The sequence below is a fragment of the Hylobates moloch genome, unplaced genomic scaffold (genome assembly GCF_009828535.3).
Source record: "Hylobates moloch isolate HMO894 unplaced genomic scaffold, HMol_V3 SCAFFOLD_6, whole genome shotgun sequence".
NCBI lineage: Eukaryota > Metazoa > Chordata > Mammalia > Primates > Hylobatidae > Hylobates > Hylobates moloch.
This window is the reverse complement of record NW_026652281.1, coordinates 20,292,291-20,320,217: the sequence shown is the minus strand read 5'-3', so window position 1 is coordinate 20,320,217 and position 27,927 is coordinate 20,292,291. Positions and strand designations below refer to the sequence as shown.

At 37.8% G+C, this 27,927-nt stretch overlaps 1 protein-coding gene across 1 annotated transcript in view; it reads right to left on the bottom strand.

The window, feature by feature from the left end:
* The window catches only part of FBN2 (fibrillin 2), a 280,529-nt gene that overhangs the window by 52,752 nt on the left and 199,850 nt on the right, over positions 1-27,927 (bottom strand). The window contains exons 27-36 of the mRNA XM_032156530.2: positions 27,231-27,356; positions 25,202-25,327; positions 24,662-24,784; positions 24,377-24,502; positions 23,930-24,055; positions 22,154-22,276; positions 19,812-19,934; positions 17,948-18,073; positions 8,171-8,293; positions 7,430-7,552 (exon numbers count right to left, since the gene is read on the bottom strand). Coding sequence (XP_032012421.1) covers positions 7,430-7,552; positions 8,171-8,293; positions 17,948-18,073; positions 19,812-19,934; positions 22,154-22,276; positions 23,930-24,055; positions 24,377-24,502; positions 24,662-24,784; positions 25,202-25,327; positions 27,231-27,356 — 1,245 coding nt within the window. The remainder of the gene's footprint in view (positions 1-7,429; positions 7,553-8,170; positions 8,294-17,947; positions 18,074-19,811; positions 19,935-22,153; positions 22,277-23,929; positions 24,056-24,376; positions 24,503-24,661; positions 24,785-25,201; positions 25,328-27,230; positions 27,357-27,927) is intronic.

Sequence of the window (27,927 nt, the reverse complement as noted above, 5' to 3'; positions counted from 1 at the left end):
CTCTAGCAAACTTCAACAGACCTGCAGCTGAGGGTCCTGTCTGGTAGAAGGAAAACTAACAAACAGAAAGGACATCCACACCAAAATCCCATCTGTATAGCACCATCATCAAAGACCAAAAGCAGATAAAACCACAAAGATGGGGAAAAAACAGAGCAGAAAAACGGGAAACTCTAAAAAGCAGAGCACCTCTCCTCCTTCAAAGGAATGCAGTTCCTCACCAGCAACGGGAACAAAGCTGGATGGAGAATGACTTTGACGAGTTGAGAGAAGAAGGCTTCAGACGATCAAACTACTCTGAGCTACGGGAAGAAATTCAAACCAATGGCAAAGAAGTTAAAAACCTTGAAAAAAAATTAGATGAATGTATAACTAAAATAACCAATGCAGAGAAGTGCTTGAAGGAGCTGAAAGCCAAGTTTTGAGAACCACGAGAAGAATGCAGAAGCCTCAGTAGCCGTTGCGATCAACTGGAAAAAAGAGTATCAGTGACGGAAGATGAAATGAATGAAAGGAAGCGAGAAGGGAAGTTTAGAGAAAAAAAAATAAAAAGAAACGAACAAAGCCTCCAAGAAATATGGGACTATGTGAAATGACCAAATCTACGTCTGATTGGTGTACCTGAAAGTGACGGGGAGAATGGAACCAAGTTGGAAAACACTCTGCAAGATATTATCCACGAGAACTTCCCCAGTCTAGCAAGGCAGGCCAACATTCAGATTCAGGAAATACAGAGAATGCCACAAAGATACTCCTTGAGAAGAGCAACTCCAAGACACATAATTGTCAGATTCACCAAAGTTGAAATGAAGGAGAAAATGTTAAGGGCAGCCAGAGAGAAAGGTCAGGTTACTCACAAAGGGAAGCCCATCAGACTAACAGCTGATCTCTCGGCAGAAACTCTACAAGCCAGAAGAGAGTGGGGGCCCATATTCAACATTCTTAAAGAAAAGAATTTTCAACCCAGAATTTCATAACCAGCCAAACTAAGCTTCATAAGTGAAGGAGAAATAAAATACTTTACAGACACGCAAATGCTGAGAGATTTTGTCACCACCAGGCCTGCCCTAAAAGAGCTCCTGAAGGAAGCACTAAACATGGAAAGGAACAACCGGTACCAGCCACTGCAAAAACATGCCAAATTGTAAAGACCATCGAGGCTAGGAAGAAACTGCATCAACTAACAAGCAAAATAACCAGCTAACATCATAATGACAGCATCAAATTCACACATAACAATATTAATTTTAAAGGTAAATAGGCTAAATGCTCCAATTAAAAGACACAGACTGGCAAATTGGACAAGGAGTCAAGACCCATCAGTGTGCTGTATTCAGGAAACCCATCTCACATGCAGAGACACACACAGACTCAAAATAAAGGGATGGAGGAAGATCTACCAAGCAAATGGAAAACAATTAAAGGCAGGGGTTGCAATCCTAGTCTCTGATAAAACAGACTTTAAACCAACAAAGATCAAAAGAGACAAAGAAGGCTATTACATAACGGTAAAGGGATCAATTCAACAAGAAGAGCTAACTATCCTAAATATATATGCACCCAATACAGGAGCACCCAGATTCATAAAGCAAGTCCTGAGTGACCTACAAAGGGACTTAAACTCCCACACAATAATAATGTGAGATTTTAACACCCCACTGTCAACATTAGACAGATCAACGAGACAGAAAGTTAACAAGGATATCCAGGAATTGAACTCAGCTCTGCACAAACTGGACCTAATAGACATCTACAGAACTCTCCACCCCAAATCAACAGAATATACATTTTTTCAGCACCACACCACACCTATTCCAAAATTGACCACATAGTTGGAAGTAAAGCTCTCCTTAGCAAATGTAAAAGAACAGAAATTATAACAAACTGTCTCTCAGACCACAGTGCAATCAAACTAGAACTCAGAATTAAGAAACTCACTCAAAACCGCTCAACTACCTGGAAACTGAACAACCTGCTCCTGAATGACTACTGGGTACATAATGAAACGAAGACAGCAATAAAGATGTTCTTTGAAACCAACGAGAACAAAGACACAACATACCAGAATCTCTAGGACACATTCAAAGCAGTGTGTAGAGGGAAATTTATAGCACTAAATGCCCACAAGAGAAAGCAGGAAAGATCCAAAATTGACACCCTAACGTCACAATTAAAAGAACTAGAAAAGCAAGAGCAAACACATTCAAAAGCTAGCAGAAGGCAAGAAATAACTAAAATCAGAGCAGAACTGAAGGAAACAGAGACGCAAAAAATCCTTCAAAAAATTAATGAATCCAGGAGCTGGTTTTTTGTAAAGATCAACAAAATTGATAGACCACTAACAAAACTAATAAAGAAGAAAAGAGAGAAGAATCAAATAGATGCAATAAAAAATGAAAAAGTGGATATCACCACTGATCCCACAGAAATAGAAACTAGAGAATACTACAAACACCTCTACGCAAATAAACTAGAAAATCTAGAAGAAGTGGATAAATTCCTTGACAAAAATGCCCTCCCAAGACTAAACCAGGAAGAAGTTGAATCTATGAATAGACCAATAACAGGCTCTGAAATTGTGGCAATAATCAATTGCTTACCAACCAAAAAGAGTCCAGGACCTGATGGATTCACAGCCAAATTCTACCAGAGGTACAAGGAGGAACTGGTACCATTCCTTCTGAAACTATTCCAATCAATAGAAAAAGAGGGAATGCTCCCTAACACATTTTATGAGGCCAGCATCATCCTGATACCAAAGTCTGGCAGAGACACTACCAAAAAAGAGAATTTCAGACCAATATCCTTGATGAACATTGATGCAAAAATCCTCAATAAAATACTGGCAAACCAAATCCAGCAGCACATCAAAAAGCTTATCCACCATGATCAAGTGGGCTTCATCCCTGGGATGCAAGGCTGGTTCAACATACGCAAATTAATAAATGTAATCCAGCATATAAACAGAACCAAAGACAAAAACCACGATTATCTTAATAGATGCAGAAAAGGCCTTTGAAAAATTCAACAACCCTTCATGCTAAAAACTCTCAATAAATTAGGTATTGATTGGACGTATCTCAAAATAATAAAAGGTATCTATGACAAACCCACAGCCAATATCATACTGAATGGGCAAAAACTGGAAGCATTCCCTTTGAAAACTGGCACAAGACAGGGATGCCCTCTCTCACCACTCCTATTCAACATAGTGTTGGAAGTTCTGGCCAGGGCAATCAGGCAGGCGAAGGACATAAATGGTATTCAATTAGGAAAAGAGGAAGTCAAATTGTCCCTGTTTGCAGATGACATGATTATATATCTAGAAAACCCCATTGTCTCAGCCCAAAATCTCCTTAAGCTGATAAGCAACTTCAGCAAAGTCTCAGGATACAAAATCAATGTACAAAAATCACAAGCATTCTTGTACACCAATAACAAACAAACAGAGGGCCAAATCATGAGTGAACTCCCATTCACAATTGCTTCAAAGAGAATAAAATACCTAGGAATCCAATTTACAAGGGATTTGAAGGACCTCTTCAAGGAGAACTACAAACCACTGCTCAATGAAATAAAAGAGGATACAAAGAAATGAAAGAACATTCCATGCTCATGGGGTGGAAGAATCAGTATCCTGAAAACGGCCATACTGCCCAACGTAATTTATAGATTCAATGCCATCTCCATCAAGCTACCAATGACTTTCTTCACAGAATTGGAAAAAACTACTTTAAAGTTCATATGGAACCAAAAAAGAGCCTGCATCGCCAAGTCAATCCTAAGCCAAAAGTACAAAGCTGAAGGAATCACGCTACCTGACTTCAAAGTATACTACAAGGCTACAGTAACCAAAACAGCATGGTACTGGTACCAAAACAGAGACATAGATCAATGGAACAAAACAGAGCCTTCAGATATAATGCCTCATATCTACAACTATCTGATCTTTGACAAACCTGACAAAAACAAGCAATGGGAAAAGGATTCCCTATTTAATAAATGGTGCTGGGAAAACTGGCTAGCCATATGTAGAAAGCTGAAACTGGATCCCTTCCTTACACGTTATACAAAAATTAATTCAAGATGGATTAAAGACTTACATGTTAGACCTAAAACCATAAAAACCCTAGAAGAAAACCAAGGCAATACCATTTAGGACATAGGCATGGGCAAGGACTTCATGTCTAAAACACCAAAAGCAATGGCAACAAAAGCCAACATTGACAAATGGGATCTAATTAAACTAAAGAGCTTCTGCACAGCAAAAGAAACTACCATCAGAGTCAACAGGCAACCTACAGAATGGGAGAAAATTTTTGCAACCTACTCATCTGACAAAGGGCTAATATCCAGAATCTACAATGAACTCAAACAAATTTACAAGAAAAAAACAAACAACCCCATCAAAAAGTGGGCAAAGGACATGAACAGACACTTCTCAAAAGAAGACATTTATGCAGCCAAAAAACACATGAAAAAATGCTCATCATCACTGGCCATCAGAGAAATGCAAATCAAAACCACAATGAGCTACCATCTCACACCAGTTAGAATGGCGATCATTAAAAAGTCAGGAAACAACAGATGCTGGAGAGAATGTGGAGAAATAGGAACACTTTTACACTGTTGATGGGACTGTAAACTAGTTCAACCATTGTGGAAGTCAGTGTGGCGATTCCTCAGGGATCTAGAACTAAAAATACCATTTGACTCAGCCATCCCATTACTGGGTATATACCCAAAGGACTATAAATCATGCTGCTATAAAGACACATGCACATGTACGTTTATTGTGGCACTATTCACAATAGCAAAGACTTGGAACCAACCCAAATGTCCAACAACGATAGACTGGATTAAGAAAATGTGGCACATATACACCATGGAATACTATGCAGCCATAAAAAATGATGAGTTCATGTCCTTTGTAGGGACATGGATGAAACTGGAAACCATCATTCTCAGTAAACTATTGCAAGGACAAAAAACCAAACACCGCATGTTCTCACTCATAGGTGGTAACTGAACAATGAGAACATACGGACACAGGAAGGTGAACATCACACTCCGGGGACTGTTGCGGGGTGGGGGGGAGGGGGGAGGGACAGCATCAGGAGATATACCTAATGCTAAATGACGAGTTAATGGGTGCAGCACACCAACATGGCACATGGATACATATGTAACAAACCTGCACATTGTGCACAAGTACCCTAAAACTTAAAGTATAATAATAAAAAAAAGAATCTAGACAAAAGAGCTGCTTTCTGTCTCTTTGTAGTTACCTGACTCAAGTTCATTTTTTTTCTCTTTGCCAAAAATTATGGCCAGAAAGTAAAGACTTCTAAATTCTCAACTTTGTTGAATAAATGCTAAAAGAAGATTTCAAGTAAGGTTTCTCCAGTCTTCTCTTGTACTTTCTTGAAAAATAATGCAATCCTTAGGGAAATATAATAAGAAAACTGAAGGATGATAAAACAGTGACATTTTATTTCACTAATGCATGTTCCTTCTAGGTGATGCCATAATTTTCCACTTCTCATTATTTTACTCTGTTGTATCCATTGGACATAATGTTGAACATTGACAAAAATAACAGCTAGGATGATAAAATGTCAAAATGTTTCAAGACAAAGGAAAAACACGATCTCTTAACATTTCATAATGTTTCAGACCTACGAAAGGTTCCAATAGACTCCTAGGGCACTTTTGAGATAGAATGAGTCTTTGTGTTTTTGGCACTAAGAATGAATGAAAGCAATAAAGTATCAATCCATACAAATAGAGGTGCTCCAAAAAGAAACTCAAAAACTAAAATTGATTATACATTGACAGTTAATCCGTGTACCATTGTGCAAACATATTCTCTGCAGTGCTGCCCTGGTCTACACTTCTACCAGCAGAACAGAATGCTCCTCAAGGCTCAGGTCCCCACCAATACTTCACATTATCCAGGTTTCCTAATTTTTGCCAGTATATGAAGGGTAAAATGGTATTCATATAATTGTTTCAAATGGATTTCTTATTCCTAATGATTTTGGGCATTTGTTTGCTTTCATTTGTTACGTTTAGACTATTCTCTTTTATGAGTTGCCTGTTCACAGCCTTTGTTTCAAGGAAGTTTTTAAGAAATATTGAGGCCCCAGTGAGTCAGAATTTCTGAGGGTGTAACAGGCATCACTATCTTTTCCAGGTTCTAAATGGAGTTTACTATGCAGCCTGGGTTGAGAATCACTTTGTGAACTGGGCAACTGCTCCTCTGATTCCTCTCCTCATCCCTGTCCTCTCCACTCACTCCTCTCTTGCTACAAGCAGCCTTGGGATGTGTCTCTAATGCCAGCCTTCTCCTGCCACAGGCCCTTTGCGCTGGCTGCTCCTTGTAACTGGAGGCTTCCCTCAGAGGTCCAGTTGGCCTGTCCCCTCCTTAAAGGCTGTGACTCCCCCTTCCCTAATATAACATGGCACTTCTCCTCCAAGCACCTCCAGTGCCAATTCTGTTTGTTCATGCTTTTACTTATCTCCCTGCCTCTAGAATGTAAACACAAAAGCAGAGAATGTGCTTGTTCTGTTCACTGTTGCAACTCCAGCCCTTAGATGGAAGGCACTCAATCTTTACCAAATGAATTATTTTGAATGGAAAACACAGACTTGGAGTAGCCATAAATGATAATTAAAAGTATTCTCCAAAACTTGAAAACAGTATGTAAGTTGCGTATAAATCACAGCAGCAAATATTCCTTCCATTTGCTGCAGGCCCAAAAACTGACACTGAGGACAGTAGGCAGATTTCTACTCAAGCAAGGAATTCTCCACCCCTCTCTTTTTTAGTATACTTCCAGAAAATTCTCCAGGCCATTTCCTTCTCTAGGAAAATACAGGAACAGTGCAGATAGTAAAAGCTGGACAATTGTTTTTTTAAGATCAGAGGTGCTGACCACAGATTCTGAACCTTCATTACCGCCTCCTCCTCCTCCCTGTCACCTCCCAACTTCTTCTGCTCCAATGGTTTGGCCCATAAATCCATCTCTCTAACTCCTTGCTTCTCATCTGTTCATTTACTTTGCTATATGACCCTTCCAGTAGGCAGGAGAAATAGATATTCTAAAAGCTATACCACTACTCTGGGTTATCCTGGCCAAACACTGGACAAGGAGCCAGGCGGCAACCTGGGCCACTGCCTTAGCTCTGCCATTTTCAAGCTCTGAGACCTTGAACAAATTACTGCACTTCTCTGTGCCTTGGTTCTCAAGTCCGTGATAGGAGGAAGGTGGAGCAGATGATTTGGAAGAGAAACACAATAAAGGCGATGATATAATGTTTTGTTTTTAAGTTAACTGTAGCAAACACTCATCACAGTTCATTATCAAGAGAGTTTGAATATTCAACTTGATAATTCTATTTGTTTGTTTCATATAGCTTTACTTACCAACACAACCCACACCAGTTGGGTTCAACTGAAAATCAGGTGGGCAGTTACACTCATAGCGACCAGGCGTGTTGACACATAGGCCATTGACACAGTTTATAGGATCTGCACACTCATCAATATCTAGGAGAAGCATTTAAAATGCCCAGGTTACCATTTTTACTTTTTCTGTGCATACTGCTGTTCCAAAGAATTTGGTGGAATTTTTGCAAGTTAGTAGATTAAAGATCACTAGGAAAGACTCAACACAATAAAATAAAGATCTTAAATTTTGGTATATACCTAAAACAGATTCCATATATCAAGCATACAGTATTTATGATAGCATTTACTATCCTTAATAAATACATTGTAATTAATTAAAATTTGCAACTCTGAGAACGAAAAAATTATGTCACTATTTGCTTAACAAAAATCACATATATACATGTATATATATATACATATGTGTACTATATATACATATATACATGAACATATATATAGACAAAGAGACACTTTACTAGTTTCATGTCAGATATTTAGTATTAACAATCATGTAGATAACAATTTAATATTTACATAAAAATGCATCAATTCCATAGTTACAAATAAACACATCTGAATATAATTTTCTTTTTCTGAAAAATGTGTAACCTAATGCATAGATTAGCGAAGCAGAAATCTCAGGAATTTTTATGCTTAGCACAGAATATTCATTTCAATGAATCAGAACACAACTTAGCCAGTAACTGACCATACCTGTACAGTTCCCTCCTGTTCTGTCCAATTCATAACCATCATCGCAGATACAATGAAACATTCCAGGCAGGTTATTACATGTTCCAAAGACACAAATGTTTTGGAAGGAGCATTCATCAATATCTGAAGATTTTAAAAAAAGTAATCTCTTATTTACAAAGACATTTTAAAATTTTAATGTAATGTCTAACATTATTAGTGCATTTTTCTACCCCCTCAGATGCTTTTATTCAGTAAAACTTTTTTTTTTCTCTTTTTTGGCTAGGTAGATAAGTGTAAAGGGCAAGCAACTAATGTTCACCTATGGAACTAAGATATACAAGAAATACTGTTTTCTTGGTAAAATGAGTGCCTAGTATTTTAAATGACTTGGATTATGATACACTTAAATAAAGAAGAGTTGGCTCAAGGCACACAAAATACAAAAATTAAATATAAACATGTCAAAGAAATGAAACTGTAAAAAAAAAGATAAAAGAAAATTCAAAGATTCTAACTAATTAGTGCAAACAGCAGACATTTTATAGTTGATAAATGTTTTATATTATGAAAAAACAAATACATAATTATTTTTAAATATTGGAGATATTAAAATTAACTTTTTAGTTAATTTAGTTAATTAAATAAATTTAGTTAAATATTAACTTTTTAGTTTTTACTTCCTTTTTATTTTGTAATCTTATCTGTTATTATAAAGCAGTTTTAAACAGAACTAATTCCTTCCCTAATTTCATGTTAATAAGATGATCCATTGACCCCATATTCCAGTAAATTTCATTAAAATATCTCTATTGAATTGGACTAAAAATTCATTTATGACAAGTTTATGATAGTCTTCGATGAGGCTTTAACTCAAACTTAATAAATATGAAGTTATCACTCCTCACTCAGGTGAAAATCAATGTGTATGTATAGCTGTGGAAATAATCTGAATTTCTACTCTCAAAAAGAGGATAGAGATTTTTGTATATAAATTGCCTAACACTCTGAGAATGCGACCAGGCATGTCCTTTTAGGCTAGACTAGACAAATCATCCTAAACTGCTGTCCTCAGACAGTTATATCTTAAGTCTAAACAGGACTTCTTTGGTCATTCTTCACAGTTAAAATACTGGTTTCAACTATTTTAGATTTAAGGTATGGTTCCAATCATGTTTAAAGTTTAACATGTGCAAAGGTGTCTTTTATTGCGTTGGGGGTAAGAAAGTTATTCTCTTTATATAAATGAGTAAAAACTCTGTAAGCTAGATTACAATTGAATTGTGTTAATTTATACTCAAAAAGGGAATTGTACTATCAGCCTTCTGAGTATGCAATTTTTTTTTTTCAGACAGGTTCTTGCTCTGTCACACAGGATGGAGTAGTGGCACGATCATGGCTCACTGCAGCCACAATCTCCTGGGCTCAAGCAATCCTCCCCCTTCAGCCTTCCAGGTAGCTGGGACTATGGGCAGACACCACCACACCCAGCTAATTTAAAAAGTTTTTGCAGAGACAGGGTCTCCCTATGTGACCCAGGTTGGTCTTGAACTCCTGGGCTCATGGGATCCTCCCTCCTTGGCCTTCCAAAGTGCTGTATTAATAGGTGCGGGCCACCATGCCCAATCCATTTTACTTTTAAATGAACTTTACTAGAAATTTCTTCCACCTAAATAATGTAATTGTTGTATAAAAGAAGGCATTTTAAAAGATTACTGTCTTTCCTTTATAAAATTGATACATATTCAAAAATTCAAATAATACAGAAAACAAAATAGCAAAAAAATTACTCAAAAATGTTTCCATCTAGAAAGAATCATTTAAGATCATTTCAGACATTTTTATATACATATTTAGACAGTGAAGCTAAAAGAATTTGTATGCATCAGATAAATTTACCATCATCTCAACAGTTTTAAAATACTTTTCTAATGTTAAGAATAAAAAACGCTAAAAATTTTTTGGCTTTATGCTGAAGTTGAAATGTAATTTTTAGACAGTATTAATGAATTCTATACAATAAATTATAAGAAAATTAGCACTCATGTATCCTTCCAACTCCTTATTTTTATTTAATCATTTTCACTTTTTCAATGTCTATGGCAGTTTACCATAATTTCCAGTGTTTAGTACTAATTATTTACTTAAAGGGATCAATAATGGTTTTATTACAACTTCTCTATTTGTTTCTTGATTGGCTGTTTCATTGCTGACTGTTCTTTTTCCAAGAAGGGTGGGACTTTTATGAAAACACGTGTTTTCTACCAGACTTTTTTCATGTGTAAGAAAATGCTTATTTTCTTTATAATTAATATGAAGTATAATATTTTTCACTTTTCCTGAGAATTTTGTGGGCATGGATCTAATGTCTTTTGGTATTGAATATTTCTGTTTAGCTCATGAATTGCCTTTTTTTTTAAATTATACTTTAAGTTCTGGGATACATGTACAGAATGTGCAGGTTTGTTACAAAGGTATATGTGTGCCATGGTGGTTTGCTGTACCCATCAACCTGTCATCTACATTAGGTATTTCTCCTAATGCTATCCCTCCCCTAGCCCCCCACCCTCCGACAGGCCCCAGTGTGTGATGTTTCCCTCTCTGTGTCCATGTGTTCTCATTGTTCAACTCCCACTTATGAGTGAGAGAACATGCGGTGTTTAGTTTTCTATTCCTGTCTTAGTTTGCTGAGAATGATGGTTTCCAGCTTCATCCATGTCCCTGCAAAGGCCATGAACTCATCCTTTCTTATGGTTGCACAGTATTCCATGATGTATATGTGCCACATTTTCTCTATCCAATCTATCATTGATGGTCATTTGGGTTGGTTCCAAGTCTTTGCTATTATGAACAGTGCTGCAATAAACATATGTGTGCATGTGTCTTTATAGCAGAATGATTTATAATCCTTTGGGTATATCCCCAGTAATAGGATTGCTGGATCAAATGGTATTTCTGGTTCTGGATCCTGGAGGAATTGCCACACTGTCCCCCATAATGGTAGAACTCCCACCAACAGCCTAAAAGTGTTCCCATTTCTCCACATGCTCTCCAGCATCTGTTGTTTCCTGACTTTTTAATGATTGTCATTCTAACTGGCATGAGATGATATCTTATTGTGGTTTTGATTTGCATTTCTCTAATGACCAGTGATGATGAGCTTTTTTTCATGTTTGTTGGCTGCATAAATGTCTTCTTTTGAAAATTGTCTGTTCATATCCTTTGCCCACTTTTCAACGGGGTTGTTTTTTTTTCTTGTAGATTTGTTTAAGTTCCTTGTAGATTCTGGATATTAGCCCTTTGTCTGATAGACTGCAAAAATTTTCTTCCATTCTGTAGGTTGCCTATTCACTCTGATGATAGTTTCTTTTGCTGTGCAGAAGTTCTTTAGTTTAATTAGATCCCATTTGTCAATTTTGGCTTTTGTTGCCATTGCTTTTGGTGTGTTAGTCATGAAGTCTTTGTCCATGCCTATGTCCTGAGTGTTATTGCCTGGGTTTTCTTCTGGGGTTTTTATGGTTTTAGGTCTTCGTTTAAGTCTTTAACCCACTTGAGTTAATTTTTATATAAGGCGTAAGAAAGGGGTGCAGTTTCAGTTTTCTGCATATGGCTAGCCAGTTTTCCCAGCACCATTTATTAAATAGGGAATCCTTTCCCCATTGCTTGTTTTTGTTAGGTTTGTCAAAGATGAGATGATTGTAGACGTGTGGTATTATTTCTGAGGGCTCTGTTCTGTTCCATCGGTCTGTATCTCTGTTTTGGTACCAGTACCATGCTGTTTTGGTTACTGTGGCCTTGTAGGATAGTTTGAAGTCAGGTGGCGTGATGCCTCCAGCTTTGTTCTTTTTGCTTAGGATTGTCTGGCTCTTTTTTGGTTCCATATGAAGTTTAAGGTAGTTTTTCCTAATTCTGTGAAGAAAGTCAATGGTAGCTTGATGGGGATAGCATTGAATCTATAAATTACTTTGGGCAGTATGGCCATTTTCATGATACTGATTTTTCCTATCCATGAGCATGGAATGTTTTTCCATTTGTTTGTGTCCTCTCTTACTTCCTTGAGCAGTGGTTAGTGGTTCTCCTTTAAGAGGCCCTTGACGTCCCTTGTAAGTTGGATTCCTAGGTATTTTATTCTCTTTGCAGCAATTGCGAATGGGAGTTCACTCATGTTTTGGCTCTCTGTTTGCCTATTATTGGTGTATAGGAATGCTTGTGGTTTTTGCACACCGATTTTGTATCTTGAGACTGCTGAAATTGCTTATCAGCTTGAGATTTTGGGCTGAGACAATGGGGTTTTCTAAATATACAATCATGTCATCTGCAAACAGATACAATTTGACTTCCTCTCTTCCTATCTGAATCCCCTTTCTTTCTTTCTCTTGCCTGATTGCCCTGCCCAGAACTTCCAACACTAGGTTGAATAGGAGTGGTGAGAGAGGGCATCTTTGTCTTGTGCCAGTTTTCAAAGGGAATGCTTCCAGTTTTTGCCCATTCACGTATGATATTGGCTGTGGGTTTGTCATAAATGCTCTTATTATTCTGAGATATGTTCCATCAATATCTAGTTTATTGAGTTTTTAGCATGAAGGGGTGTTGAATTTTACTGAAGGGCCTATTTTATCAAAGGCCTAGTTTTACTGAAGGCCTTATTGCATCTTTTGAGATAATCATGCAGTTTTTGTCATTGGTTCTGTTTATGTGATGGATTACGTTTATTGATTTGCATATGTTGAACCAGCCTTGCATCCCAGAGATGAAGCTGACTCAATCGTGGTGGATAAGCTCTTTTATGTGCTGCTGGATTCGGTTTGCCAGTATTTTACTGAGAATCTTTGCATCGATGTTCGTCGGGGATATTGGCCTGAAATTTTCTTTTTTTGTGTGTCTCTTCCAAGTTTTGGTATCAGGATGATGCTGGCCTCATAAAATGAGTTAGGGAGGAGTCCTTCTTTTTCTATTGTTTGGAATAGTTTCCCAAGGAATGGTACCAGCTCCTCTTTGTACCTCTGGATGAATATGGCTGTGAATCCACCTTTTCCTGGACTTCTTTTGTTTGGTAGGCTATTAATTACTGCCTCAATTTCAGAACTTGCTATTGGTCTACTCAGGGATTCAACTTCTTCCTGGTTTAGTCTTGGGAGGGTGTATGTGTCCAGTAATTTATCCATTTCTTCTAGATTTTCTAGTTTATTTGCATAGAGGTGTTTATAGTGTTATCTGACGGTAGTTTATATTTCTGTGTGATCAGTGGTGATATCCCCCCTTTATCATTTTTTATTGTGTCTATTTGATTCTTCTCTCTCTTCTTATTTGTCTCACTAGCAGTCTATTTTGTTAATCTTTTCAGAAAACCAGCTCCTGGATTCATTGATTTTTTTAAAAGGGTTTATTGTGTCCCTATCTCTTTCAGTTCTGCTCTTATTTCTTGTCTTCTGTTAGCTACTGAATTTGTTTGCTCTTGCTTCTCCAGTTCTTTTAATTGTGATGTTAGAGTGTTGATTTTAGATCTTTCCTCCTTTCTCCTGTGGGCATTTAGTGTTACAAATTTCCGTCTAAACACTGCTTTAGCTATGTCCCAGAGATTCTGGCACGTTGTGACTTTGTTCTCATTGGTTTCAAAGAACTTCTTTATTCCTGCCTTAATTTTGTTATTTACCCAGTAGTCATTCAGGAGCAGGTTGTTCAGTTTCCATATAGCTGTGCAGTTTTGAGTGAGTTTCTTTTCTTTTTCTTTTGGTTTTTTTTTTGACATGGAGTCTTGCTCTGTCGACCCAGGCTGGAGGGCAGTGGTGTGATCTCGCCTCACTGCAAGCTCTGCCTCTTGGGTTCACGCCGTTCTCCTGCTTCAGTCTCCTGAGTAGCTAGGACTACAGGCACCTGCCACCGTGCCCGGCTGATTTTTTTTTGTATTTTTAGTAGAAATGGGGTTTCACCATGTTAGCCAGGATGGTCTCGATCTCCTGACCTCATGATCCACCGGCCTTGGCCTCCCAAAGTGTTAGGATTACAGGCGTGAGCCACTGTGCCCGGCCATGAGTGAGTTTCTTAATCCTGAGTTCTAATTTGGTTGAACTGTGGTCTGAGAGACTATTTGTTGTTATTTCCATTCTTTTGCATTTGCTGAGGAGTGTTTTACTTCCAATCGTGGTCAATTTTAGAATGAGTGCTATGTGGTGCTGATAAGAATGTATATTTTGTTGATTTGGGGTGGAGAGTTCTGTAGATCTCTATTAGGTCCACTTGGTCCAGAGTTGAGTTCAAATCCTGAATATCCTTTATTTTCTGTCCGTTGATCTGTCTAATATTGACAGTGGGGTGTTAAAGTCTCCCCCTATTATTGTGTGGGAGTCTAAGTCTCTTTGTAGGTCTCTAAGAACTTGCTTTATGAATCTGGGTACTCCTGTATTGGGTGCATATATATTTAGGATAGTTAGCTTTTCTTGTTGCGTTGATCCCTTTACCATTACGTAATGCCCTTCTTTGTCTCTTTTGATCTTTGTTGGTTTAAAGTCTGTTTTATCAGAGACTAGGATTGCAATCTCTGCTTTTTTTTTTTTTTGCTTTCCATTTGCTTGGTAAATATTCCTCCATCCCTTTATTTTGAGCCTATGTGTGTCTTTGCATGTGAGATGTGTTGCCTTTTCTATCTGAAGTCTTCAATCCTCCTCTATGACTAAAGTTGACAAATGTAGTAAATCTAAGTCTTTGTCTTACACTTTGGGCTTTGTATATTCAGTTCTTTGTTCTATTGCAGGAAAATGTTTGGTTATTTAGTACTTTTTTTCTAGTTGATTTTTTGGGCTCTCTTCAGCGACACCAATTTTACTGAAGTTGACAGCTTTTTTCTTTTCTCTAATAGTGTTAATTTCTCTTTCCTCTTTCCATTGTTATTGTCTCAGGCCCTTTCTCTATGCTAGCAATTACATTTTCATCTGTATGTCTTCTGTTTTTTGCTGTTTTTATTTAATAGTTCTCTTATTTTGCTGTATTAGTCCCCATTTCTTATTTCTCTTGATTCTACAATCTCCCTTTTACTCTATAGCTCTTATAATCTCTTTAAACTCCTTCAACTACCTTTATGATTTTATTAAGATCATATATGGCATAAAGTATCTATGGAAAATTTGTTTTATTTCTTGAGTAGTTTTCTTCCATCGTGGGTTGGTTCTTTAGCTGATTTTGTGTTTTTCTTCCTTTTGTTTTCATAGGATGCCTGCATAGCTGCTACTGTTTTTCAGCTTGTATACACACTACTTGGCCTGCTCTTTCAAGAGCTTCTATTTACTTTAGTACAGTTTAAATAACATCTCTTGATATCTTTCCTTCTTTATCAGAGCTTTATGTGGAAGACAGCTGGTTTTGGTTTCATTAAAGCTGTATTCAGTCGCCCAAAATTTCATAAGGTGGAGGGAGAGAAGATTGAGAATGGGGAGAGCTCCTCTGGGCTCTATGTTGATGAACTTGGCCTTTGCTCTCTTTAGAAATTATAGAAAACGGTCTGTATGTAGGTCCGTTCCATTTAATGGAGTCCTCTCTCATGTTCCCGCAAGGGCTCCTCCAGGTTTTATATTCCCCCATTTTGGTGGAGTTTACTGGGAAATGGCCAACTTCAATAATTTTTTGAATTCTATAGAAATTCTGACACTTTGGTGAGAAGTGGATGCTTAGTGGAAAATATTCATCGGAGGATCATGTATTTATAGTAAGATGGGTAGACAACAAGGGATTAAATCAGTAAATTCAGAAGAAACTGTCCAGATGACCCAGACCTTGTGGAAAGGAGAGAAAAACAAGGAGAATGGCCAGAACCATGGAATTACATTTTTTTGGATCTCAAAAGCTGGTGTTCAGCTGAATGGAGCAGAGGGTCCAACTGAGAGTGAACTACAGGTATGCCAACCCTCAGCTGCCCTGTCAGTTGGGAGTTTTTCTCTGTGGTAACGACATATGAGAAAACTAGATGTGAAGGAAGCACCATAAACAGTAACTATTTAGCACCATCCTGGGGGAGAGGGAAGTTCTGAAAGGGCCTATGCCACCCATAAAGTAATATACAATTAGGAAGGAAAAATCCTGTCCAGATATAAAGAGTTTATGTTGGTGAAAGTGGCTACTGCTGACCTGTTCCTTCTCCCACTAACTCTTCTCAAGCTGATGTAGATAATAAATCATGTCATTCCACATTTACATTGATTCACATTTTCCACTAATTCTACTACTAAGCTTCAGTGCTTAGAAGAAACCAGGACTGGGAAAAAAAAGGAACTCACCCTACAGGTGCCTTATATAAAATGGATTAGATACTGCCCAATCTTGTGGGTCAATGTAGAAGCACGAATGCTTTCAGTTTCTAACTTCATCTTCCCTAGGAACAACTGTTCATCACCTTGTTCTGAGTCTCTCCAAATTGGTTGCTATTTCTGGAGAATTTCATGAACTTTTGGCTCACTTTCTTTCCTCAGTGCCACTTCTGATGGTGGAACAGAGTTGGGCTCCACTCTGAACCACCACAGGCTGTATAATTTGGTTTTGTTTGGTTGACGCTGATGAATTGTGTGTTTGTGTGTGTATATGTGTGTGTGCACATGTGCCAGTACTTGCCAATTCTGTTCATTTGGTTAGATACTGATGTAGGGGGAAGTTTTTAATCTGTTTTCATTTTATCATTTTTGCTCAGCAGTTAGGTATTTTTTTTTTTTTCATGAGGCTGCATGACTGGAAAACAGTTCTTTTGTTGGTTTGTTTGTTTGTTTTTTTAGACCGAGTTTCGCTCTTGTTGTCCAGTCTGTAGTGCAATGGCACAATCTCGGCTCACCGCAACCTCCGCCTCCAGGGTTCAAGCAATTCCCCTGCCTCTGCCTCCTCAGTAGCTGGGATTACAGGCATGAGCCACCATACCTGGCTAATTTTGTATTTTTAGTAGAGATGGAGTTTCTCCATGTTGTTCAGGCTGGTCTTGAACTCCCGACCTCAGGTGATCCACCTGCCTCAGCCTCCCAAAGAGCTGGGATTATAGGCGTGAGTCACCACGCCTGGCCCAAACTGAGTTTTTTTTAAAGGTTTTCTGTGAATCATAAATTCTGCTGAAGCCCTATGGTGTGTAACTTATTTTCAATCTCTCCTTTCTTCATTTATATTTTCATATAGTCCCTATTCATAACACAATGATGGCTCAAACTATATATAATGTGAATTGAGTTTCTAATTTAACAGAAAATCCAAATTCTTTTACTTGGAAAGATACCATACTAGGCACAAAGACCCATTTCTAGGAAAGGTGGATGATGTCATCACTTAGAATAAGGAACCACTAGTATTAAGTACAAAAGTACAGCCCTTGCTGAATCCCTGAAGAGGACTTCCATTCCCAGACATACAGACGGCAGTCTCAACCACGAAGGTAAAGGCCAAAAATGAGCTTTTTATGATTTTGATAAACACAATAAATAGTGGTAGTTGAGACAAGTAACGGAGCATATTTTAAAAGCTGAATAGTTTCTCCACATGTCATTCATTTAGTGATAAAAAAGAGAAATAAGAGAAGAAATGGTTAAAAAAGAAAAAAAGAATGAGCCAAACTTCCAACTACTGGCTCTTGGCCAGGAAAACTTCATAAGAGATGAAAGCCGCCTTCATCATTATTCATTCGGCAAAATAATCCACGCTTAAACGAATGACTTTTATATGTGCAGCATGTGCTATGTATTCTGCTTCCAGGTGGAGCTCGTTCCAGCCCTTGTTGTGGTTTCATTTACTGTGGCTGATCCAACTTGAAAACGAGTTGGAATCCTGGTGACCCACCTTGGCAGGATCTGCTGTCTGAGGCTGGAGTGAAGCCCATCTCACACTCGCAGCGATATGCACCCGGGACATTAAGGCACTGTCCGTTCTCACAGAGGTTTATGTTTTCTGCACACTCATCAACATCTGTGCAAAAAAGTAAATTACATCTCTGTTAAGTTCTAAATTTCATGACACATTTTCTCCTTGCTCTATAAATAGATCAGTTTTACTGGCTTGACTTAATGCTCATTAACATGAAACAACAGTTAATCACATTCACTTAAAGGAGGGTATCAACCTGAGAGAAAATCTATTTATCCTGCCCCCTAATATTCAATTATAATATAATTAAAGAAAAGCTATTTAACCTGTACCCTAACATCCAATTGCAATATTATTAATAGGAGAAATGCAGACATCTCTCACATTTGTCTTGTTTCTCTTGTCAGTAGCATGCCAACATTATTTAGATATGAAAAAGAACATTGGAATTAATCTTAAAATGGTGATCATTCTTTGAGAAAATTATAGTATTCGAATAAACAACTTGCTTTTTCACTAATTCAAGTGTTTTAAAGCAAATTAAAGACACTATGGGAATGGGGAAAGTTTCTTTCATGTCATTACAATCTTATAAAAATACTCCTATCTTAATTACACAAACAGACATTACTCACAGACCTTAAAGATAATTTAATTCTATCAAGTGGAATAAGAGGGAAGGAAAAATCAATGTTTAGTGAGGGTGTCATTTGCCATGTGCTGTGCTGGTGGCCTGACATGCATTTTTTCAGTGAATTCACCAGTCTCCTGAGGTTTAGAAGAGGAAGAACCTGTGGCTAAGAGCAGCCAAGTAAGCTGACACAGCCACACTGAGCTAATAATGCATGTTGACTGAGCCAGGATCTGATTGCAGATGTGTCTGACATGAAAGCCATGCTCTTTCCTTGACACCACAGTGGGAAGAAATGCCAGGAAAGATGCAAAATCTAAGGCTACAAGTTATGAAGCTTTAAAACTGAATAAACATGTTTCCTTAAATAGGCATTTGAAAATTTTGAGGCTGCATTTTTGATGTCAACGATTTGAAAAAAATTTAGCGTATCCTTTAATTACAGGTTTAAACTGTGTACTGAAAATCAATTGAGAAACACTTATTTTATAAACTGAAGAGTATTCAACTTTATGTCCAGCAAGATTATGTAGTCTTATACATGCATATAATGAGAGGATGCTTTATCCTCAAAGAGTATGAATGAATAGAAGCCAACTAGAAGCTATTATTTACTGAAATTTTGTGATGTGTTCTTCTAAGTCCTTTATTTGTATTGTTCCATTTAATCCTTTCAATGCCATGTGATAAACTACTGAGACTTTGATAAACACATTAAATAGCAGTGATTGGATAGATCATATATCCTATCTTAAAAAGCTGAACAGTTTTCCTATGCCATTCATTTAGGAATGAAAAAGAAGAAAAGAAAACTGTATTATTATTATTGCATTTTAAATCAGGCCAGACAAGTTAAGTAGTTCACTTACAGTCACAGGCAAAAAATGGCATAGGCAAGATTTGAATCCAGGTAGTCTGATCCAGACAAAGCCTGTGTTTTATTAACCACTGTGTTACAAATGAGTAAGATAAACAGTACATGATTGTTACAAATGCCATCATTTGAAAACTTCCAACAATATATTTGGAAAGTCATTCAGGTTTTTGTGTTTAATGTAAGAGAAAGATACATAGTCACACCTGCAAGTCAAGTACAAAAAAAGAGGTAGTTACTTTTGTCTCCTTTAATTATAATTTTCTTCAAATGAGGAAGCATATAGAGTGTTCTATGACCATCCCGTCAGAGCACACCTCAGGACTGTCACCCACCTGAGCAGGTAAAGCCATCTCCAGTGAAACCTTCGGAGCAGGCACAGCGGTATGAGCCCGGGGTATTTACACACTGAGCATTGATGCTACACTGGTGGGTTCCGTTAGAACATTCATCCAGATCTGCAGAACACATCAATAAAGTTCAGAAATGAAAATGGAACATTTAAGCACCTGGAAAGATTATCGTTTGTCTTAATTTACATATAAACTGGATAAATGGCATGCATTTTAGTTTGCAGGATCACAGTTCCAATTCGCTAAGCTCTCAGACCCAATGTCCAATGTCCGGGCTAATAAATGTGGGCCAAAATTATGAACTCAAGCATTTTGTGAGATATCTAGTCAACATGAATTTTTTAACAGCTTAAAGCAAACTAGTGTTAGATCTCACTCTGACTTCTACTGAGGGTGAATTTTATTAGTGGTTTCCTTATCAGTAAAATAATCAATTCGAAGGTGATACTGAATTTCAGAGCAGGAAAATTAACAAAGAGTTTTCAAGTTTATTTAATAGATGAGGAAACAGAGATATGATTCTTGACCTCATGGAATCCCTTAGTCTAGTAGAAAAGACAGATGTTAAACACAGAAAAAAATTAAATCTTGCTATATGTGCCATGAAGAAAAGTTACAAGGTGTCATGAGAGAATAAAAAGGGCATCTGATTTGGGCTGCAGGAACAAAGATGCCCCCACTGAGGAAGTAGTTTTTAGTTAATGTCAGACCTGAGAATGAGAAACAATTAACTTGCTGAACAGAGGTGGGGAAGGATATTCCTTGCAGAGGGACGAGCGCATGGTAAGACACCAAGGAGGAAAAGAGCTCAGTGTGACTGAAAAAATGAAAGGAGGTTAGAGTGGCAAAGCAGAATGCACCAGACAGAGGGCGATGGACAATGAAGCTAGAGAGACAGTGGAAACCCACGGCCAAGGGAGGGAAGCTGAATTTTATCCTGAATTCAATGGGTTATAGTGAAGACTATGAAGAGATCGAATCCTGGTTTAAAAGCTTCCCCCTGCTGCTACGTGGAGAATGGATTGCAGGAGGGCCAGACAGGGAACAAGCCAACATACCAAAGGAGGTTCTTTTAGCATTCAGCAGACACCAAGAGCGAGGGCATGTGAGAGAGAGAGAGAGACTCTCTCTCTGGTTGGGACTAGAGTAGAGGAAAGAAGATGTAAAGGAGAGTCTGAATTTGGGTGACATCCTGGAGCACAGGAGGCTGGACACAGCTGAATGTCTTGTATCAGAGGCAGGCTGTCTTGCAATAGTTGGCCAAAATGACAGATGGACAAGAAGCACAAAAATGGGAGGCCAAAAAGAGAAAAAGAGTAGGCACATGGGGCTACAAAAATGGGAATGAGGGTATGGTTGAAAAGTTATGATAGTAACCCTGGAAAGATGGCTGGACTAGAGGCTGGTGCTTCACTGAGCCATTGCAGGATGTTATTTAGCAGTTATCTGGAAGCTCTGATACTTCAAATTCTATAGTCAGCACATAAACTTTTGAAAAGTATGAAATATTTGAATGGATAAAAAAGTATATATTCAAATTAACTTACAGTTTTGGTAAGAGATCTTAAAGCTATTCTTTAATCCTTACTGAGGGCCTATATGTTTTTTGTAAGTTATCAGGGGGAAGTGAGTTTAGCTTGCTTTCTTTTCTGTTTTAAATTGACCTAGAAATTCTTACTAGTTGGAAAAATGCTTTATTGTAAGGCATGTGAAACACTAAGCATATTACACAAAACTGTGAATGACACTCAGGGTATATTCTAGTCCCTTCCCTCTCAGATATAAAATACTTCTTAGACTCTGGCTCAAGAACCATAAAACTTGGAGAATTTGCCCATTTTTTTTCTTCAAATAAGACCTCTTGGAACGCAAGAAAGCATTCAGAATTTCCTGTAAGAAGAATTCTATTTTCTAATAAGATGGTGGTATTGATGACTTACTACAAACTTAGATTATCTGAAAAAACATTTTCCTTGCTCTCCATTTATTCCACTGGATTTTAAATCTCACTGATTACTTCTTTGAAAAGACTGGAAGAACACACTAGTCATTTTTCACCACACAGCTGTGTTTGGATCACCAGCTGCATATCAATTTTTACTGAACAACAACACATTAAAAAACAGGTGCCAAGGCATACTGTTGAAATTTTGATAATTTATATTAAGGGTAAAGGAAACTCTTAGGCAGGAATTATCTTGCAACTAAGATAACCTTTTTATAAAGGAATTAATAAAAGTGAAGACCATGATTCTACAACCGTGCAAAAAAGAGCCTTTAAAAATCTGTGCCTTAGCAAAGGATATTTACATTTGCAAACTCACCAATACACTTGATTCCGTTTCCAATCCAGCCTTCTCTGCAGCTACATTTGAAGCTTCCTGGGATATTCAGACATGAGGCATGCATGTCGCAGTTATGAGCACCAATTTCACACTCATCCACATCTGAGAAACCATAATTCATAAGAAAAAAATAAAAATACAAACTAATTAATTCTACTTCCAAGTATATTTTTGTATAGGTAACATTTCAAAGTAAAGATGCAACTGTATGGAGAAAATAGTAGCCTAACTAACTTTTATTTTTAATTTTTGTAGGCTCCAAGAGGATTTGGAAAATTCATGATCCTAATAAAACAAGTTCTTCCCTAGAAAGAACTGTCAGCCACTTTCCACTAGAAGAGAGAGAGACACAGCAGTGTTGCTCCCTGGCAGATACATGTGTTATCCTAGGGTCTTCTTCCCTGCCCAGACTCAGACACAACTCCATAAAGAGGACATTCGATTACAGATCAAGAGAAATCTTATTTCCAATAATAGACGGTGCTATTCCTTCCTATTGATATTTATTACATATTTTTCATGAAGATAAGAATCTAACTTTTTAAAAAAAGTAATAGTTTATTCTCTTTAAAACTACATGATCATTTGTCATTTAAAAAATCAATATAAATATTTTACAGAATTTTTAAAAAACTATCATTTAGGTGTGTATTTTTATTTCTTCTATTTATTTGAGATTATAGAAAAATATTCACTGAGAATGTTATCTGGAAAGTAGCCAGATGCTTTCGCCAGTGTGTGTGTGTGTGTGTGTGCATTTGTGTGTCTGTATACACATACACATATCCTATATATGTACGTATAACCTATGTAGATTGGTTTTCCAAAGCTTTCTTGACTATAAATAGTAATGTGTTCTATCTAGTTCAACAATTACATATTATAGATGCTGAAATCACACACACACTCTACTGGCTTCACATCAACCCTGTCAGTGGTGAACATGGAGAGAACACCTTCTTTTATAATCTGCCCCTTACTGGAGGGGGCAGCTTAAGGGCTGGGTTGCACTCTTAAGTCTTCCACCACCTGCCTTGAAAAAATATCACACATAAGTCTTAAATTGAGCACTGAGGAATACGTAATCCAAAACCTTGACCCCGGCACATCCTAGCCCCACCTGCATGCAAAAGGCTAAAACTAGTTAGTAGTAGTAGCAGAGAAAGGGAACAAAAGACAAAGTGGGCAAAGTGAGCAAAGAAGGAAAGTGAAGAGAGGAAGAAGAGAAAGGCAATTTGGACAGAGAGAAGAGAAGACAAAAGCAAACAGAAGACCAAACCAGAAAGGAAAAGATGGGAGAAAGGAAGAAAGGGAAAGAGTCTCAATGAAACTTAAGATTAATTTTTACTAGTTTAAAAGAAGTGCAGAGGTAAATGGCAACTGGGATCCCCAGGTCTTTTGGTGCTCTTTGTACATGAATGTCTTCCAAGTGGGCAGCAGTCATACTCAGAAAGTGACTGATGCTGCATGAATGACCATTAGTGGTCAGGGCCATGGGAACCAGACTGCACTCCCACTCACTCACTCTCTGTCGCAGCCCACAGCCAGCCCTGTGGTGGGTGGCTCAGACAGCGTGCTACCACAGAGACCAGCCAAATCCATCACACATCCTATGGGTCACACACTCATCACACACACAGTCACAGTCTGGTGGCAGGTAACCGGTCTAAGAGATGCCAGAAAACAAATGATGTTGGAAGTTGGCCTTTGACATCTGAGAAGTTGAAACATAGAGAACACAAGCTTGAAACCTACCTGTACATCCTGTGGTCCCCTTCTTCACTGAGTAACCCAGTTGACAGTGGCAAATGAAGGATCCCTTTGTGTTCTCACATTCCCCAAACATGCAGATATTTGAATTTAGGTCACATTCATTGACATCTAGAAAATTTATTTTCAGTATCTTAGTATGTGTTCATCACAGTAATTTAAAAGCTATCTTCTACACTGACTAGCATAATACTGAAGTATACAGGTAAGATCTAAAATATAATCCATCTGCAAATCATCGTGTTGCAGATATACTATCCGACTTTAGAGATTTTTAAAAGTAATTCTTCCTGAGATTTTATAGTTCTAGTAAAATGATTTGAATTTTTAAAATAACAACTGAAAAAGCCCTCCTTTTATCATGCTTGTGTGTGCATGTGGGTGTGTGTGCATGTGTGTGTATAAATGTTTATCCTTTCTTATGATACCCACCAATGCATGTTTTCATGTCCATGGAAGCCATGAAGCCATCATAGCAGAGGCAGCGATACTCTCCAGGAATGTTGGTACACTGGCCGCCATCACAGATATCAGGATTGTTTTCACATTCATCAATGTCTGATGATACAAAATTAGCATCAAATGAAAATAAAAATGTCGTTCATCAATCTCAAATGTTTTTGTTTTCTATCTGGTTCCACTTCGTAATATCTAGAGCCATATTTTCAAGAAAAAATTAGTTAGATGTACAAAGCCTGTGTGTTTTCCTTTCTATACCTGCACACGATCTCCCATCTGGCATCAGGGCATAACCCTCACTGCAGCTGCATTCGTAGCTTCCCTCTGAATTTGTGCACTGGGTGTCACAGCCTCCGTTCATTATCATACATTCATCAATATCTGTGAAAACAGCATTGCAACCACATTACTTGTCAGGTCTGCTTCTTTAAAAGGAGTTTTCTTCTTTTTTAACAGATAATGCTAACGTGGCTTTGAATTTTTCTCCCGACTATGTGTTGATTGAACTTCATCTTTCTTAGTTCTTTTACCTTCATTTTAGGCAGCATTCCATGTTTAAGTGTAGTACCCTAAGCTTAAATAACTCAGAAATAGAAGAACTATGGGGATTAGAGTATTTTCTACGTTAAGATGAGTGAGTCTGCTGCAAGACCAACACAGTATCTGAGATCTGCCCCCAGTCTTACATTCATTTTTGGGACAAAAGATTTGCATAGCCTTCATTATAATTCAGTGCCAAAAGTTTTCCTAGGCTAATTTGAGACATATGAGTTTCAGGCCTGCTTGGTCTCCCCTTACCTGTACAGCCCTGGCGGTCTAGCGTGGCCTGATATCCAGGATTGCAAGAGCACTGATAGGTTCCAATCATGTTCACACATTTTCCATTTCTGCAAAGATTGTCACTCAGGGAGCATTCATTAATATCTATAAAAGATACAGAGAATTAATGCTTTACTCAATGTCAAATCACTAAAGCCATCAGAAAGGTGCTTCACCAGAGCAGTGGTCTCCAAAGGGGTTTGTGTACTTCACGAGGAAGTGAAATGTTCTCCTGGGGGGTTGAAAGAAAATGCTAGATTCTCTATTTCCATCTACAACAGTACTGTTGAGTAAAGCTTTCTATAATGATGCAACTGCCCCCATATCTATGCGGTCTAATACACAGTTGCATGTGCTACCGAGTACTAGAAATATGGACAGTATAACTAAGGAATATTTAATGTTATTTAATTTTAACTGAATTTACATAGCCACATGTGGCTAGTGACTATCATGTTCGACCACACAGATTTCACACATGACAGAACTGAAGCTAAATACTACTTAATATACGAACTTACACTGGCATGCTCACCTGGTCTATATTAGATGGTGAAGTGTTGCCTACATGATTTGAAGTATCCTGATGGAAGACTGATGGTTCCACAAGACAGAGGCATGATGATAGGGCCCTCACGTGTTTAATTGTTTACACTGTGTTATGTTTTGTGTGTCAGGATAGTAATCTACAAATCACACTGCCTGTTTTAAAATAAACTAACCCCTATAATACGGGCAGGTGCCTTAAAAATAAACTAGTACCAATAATGTAATCACAAGATAACAGAAGAAAATGGCAGAGTGATATGCTTCCTTATGTAACTACTTGTCAGGTATAAGATAAGGTAAAAAACAGTGACAAAAAAACAGAGCTATCCAGGAATGCATAATCAGATATAACAAGAAATTCATTCCAAATTCTCAAAATAACCAAGAAGATTATATGGCATGAGTTTATGCTTATGATCACTAAGTGTATATTATACAGAAATATATATTTTATATTCTGCATTGTTCCTTTGGCGGATACGTTTTTAAGCTGCAAGATCCATGAAAACTAAGTAACAAGGTAAACTTAGATCTGTGGCTCATTATACCTCAATATGTTCAACCATGAGTAAATATTCTGTAATTATTAGCATGAAAAAGACTTTTGTACTGCTATTAACATGAAACAAGAACATAAAAACCTTTTCACTTATCATTTTAAAATATCTATCTATGACAAAATTCACCTCATATACTAGCAAAGCAATACATATGGCTTATAAATAAATATATATGTATTGGAAAGGTGTGCTCAAATTATGTTTTGAAATTTGGTGTGCAATCTGTTCTATTTTAGGCTGTCTTATTTGCTTACAGGTTTAAGAAAGAGTTCCTGTGAAGAACATGCTTTCTGGCTAAATCAAAGTTTTAAAGCCAGTATACTAGGAGCATAGCAAGTCCAGAGACCTTCATGAATTGTGAAAAGCAATAGGTTGCAATGCCCAAAGACCAGTCATTAGTCTTCTCATATCCTTTCTGGCATCCCTACAGAGCTCAGGGCAAATTAGGAAACCCAGTGTTTCCATGAGAAGTGGGTTAAGGGAGCGCCATGTTCACACACGTGCAAGCCGATCCGTGAGCAGGCACAGGGGCGTAGAGTGGAGTCTGCCGAGTGGATGGGAAGACGCTGGGCAAAGGTGCACAATGCACAGGGTAGCTTTCCCATTTTTTCCTAATGGAGGATGAAACCACAAGGACTTCCACGGGGCTCCTCACACAGGGACCAATCACGTGGCTTGTAATAAAAAATGAGGCCAACCAGAAGAATGCCAGCTCATTCAAATGTGTCACCCAAGCATCCACTAAAGACACAGCCTGCATCCAGATGTAGGGAATCTCAATTTCCACCTTTTAATAAGCTAGATTTCACGTGCTCCTCGAACAACAGGTTTGTCAGAACTGATCCCTGGTCTTTACCAGTTGTGCTGGGCAGGTTTATGTGCTGAGGAGATAAACTCACCCACACAGTCCTCACGGGATGGTGACAGCTCGTGTCCCAGTGGGCAGTCGCACTGAAAGCTGCCCTCAGTGTTCACACAGGTGCCACCCCTACAAAGGAGAGGGTTACGTTCACATTCGTCAATGTCTGAAAGGTAAAAACGTGAGATGCATTAAAGAACTCTGAGGGAAAAATATTCACACATACAGCATGGGAGAAAGAATATTATCTGATATGAGAGTGTGAGTTAGTGTAAGAGGAATGCTTCATAGGAGATGGGATAACGCTTTCCTCACTTTTCCTACGACCAACAGAAAAACTAAAATTTCTACTCTTAAAGGTAGTAAGCTTCAAGAAATTTAATTGCATGAAATGAGCAGGCTCACAAGGGGTAGAAATAAATAATATTTACTTTATATCACCCCGGACTCATGATATATTGTCAGTTATCCTGGTGTCTATAATGCTAATCAGGGTGAAGGAAAATCTTAGACTTACAACCTACTATATCCTGTGAGGTAAGTCCTATATTGTACTGAAAATTAAACAGCGGGCTAAAAGGTTGGGAATACCAATAGGGTTTGTAATAGTACACAAATAAGAGCAATAACATGGGATTGGCATGACTGAATACAAATCCGGGGGCCACCACACGATGCCATGCATTTTAAATTATTCCCACCTAAGTAACTAGTCTGTGTGATTTTAGATGCTATGA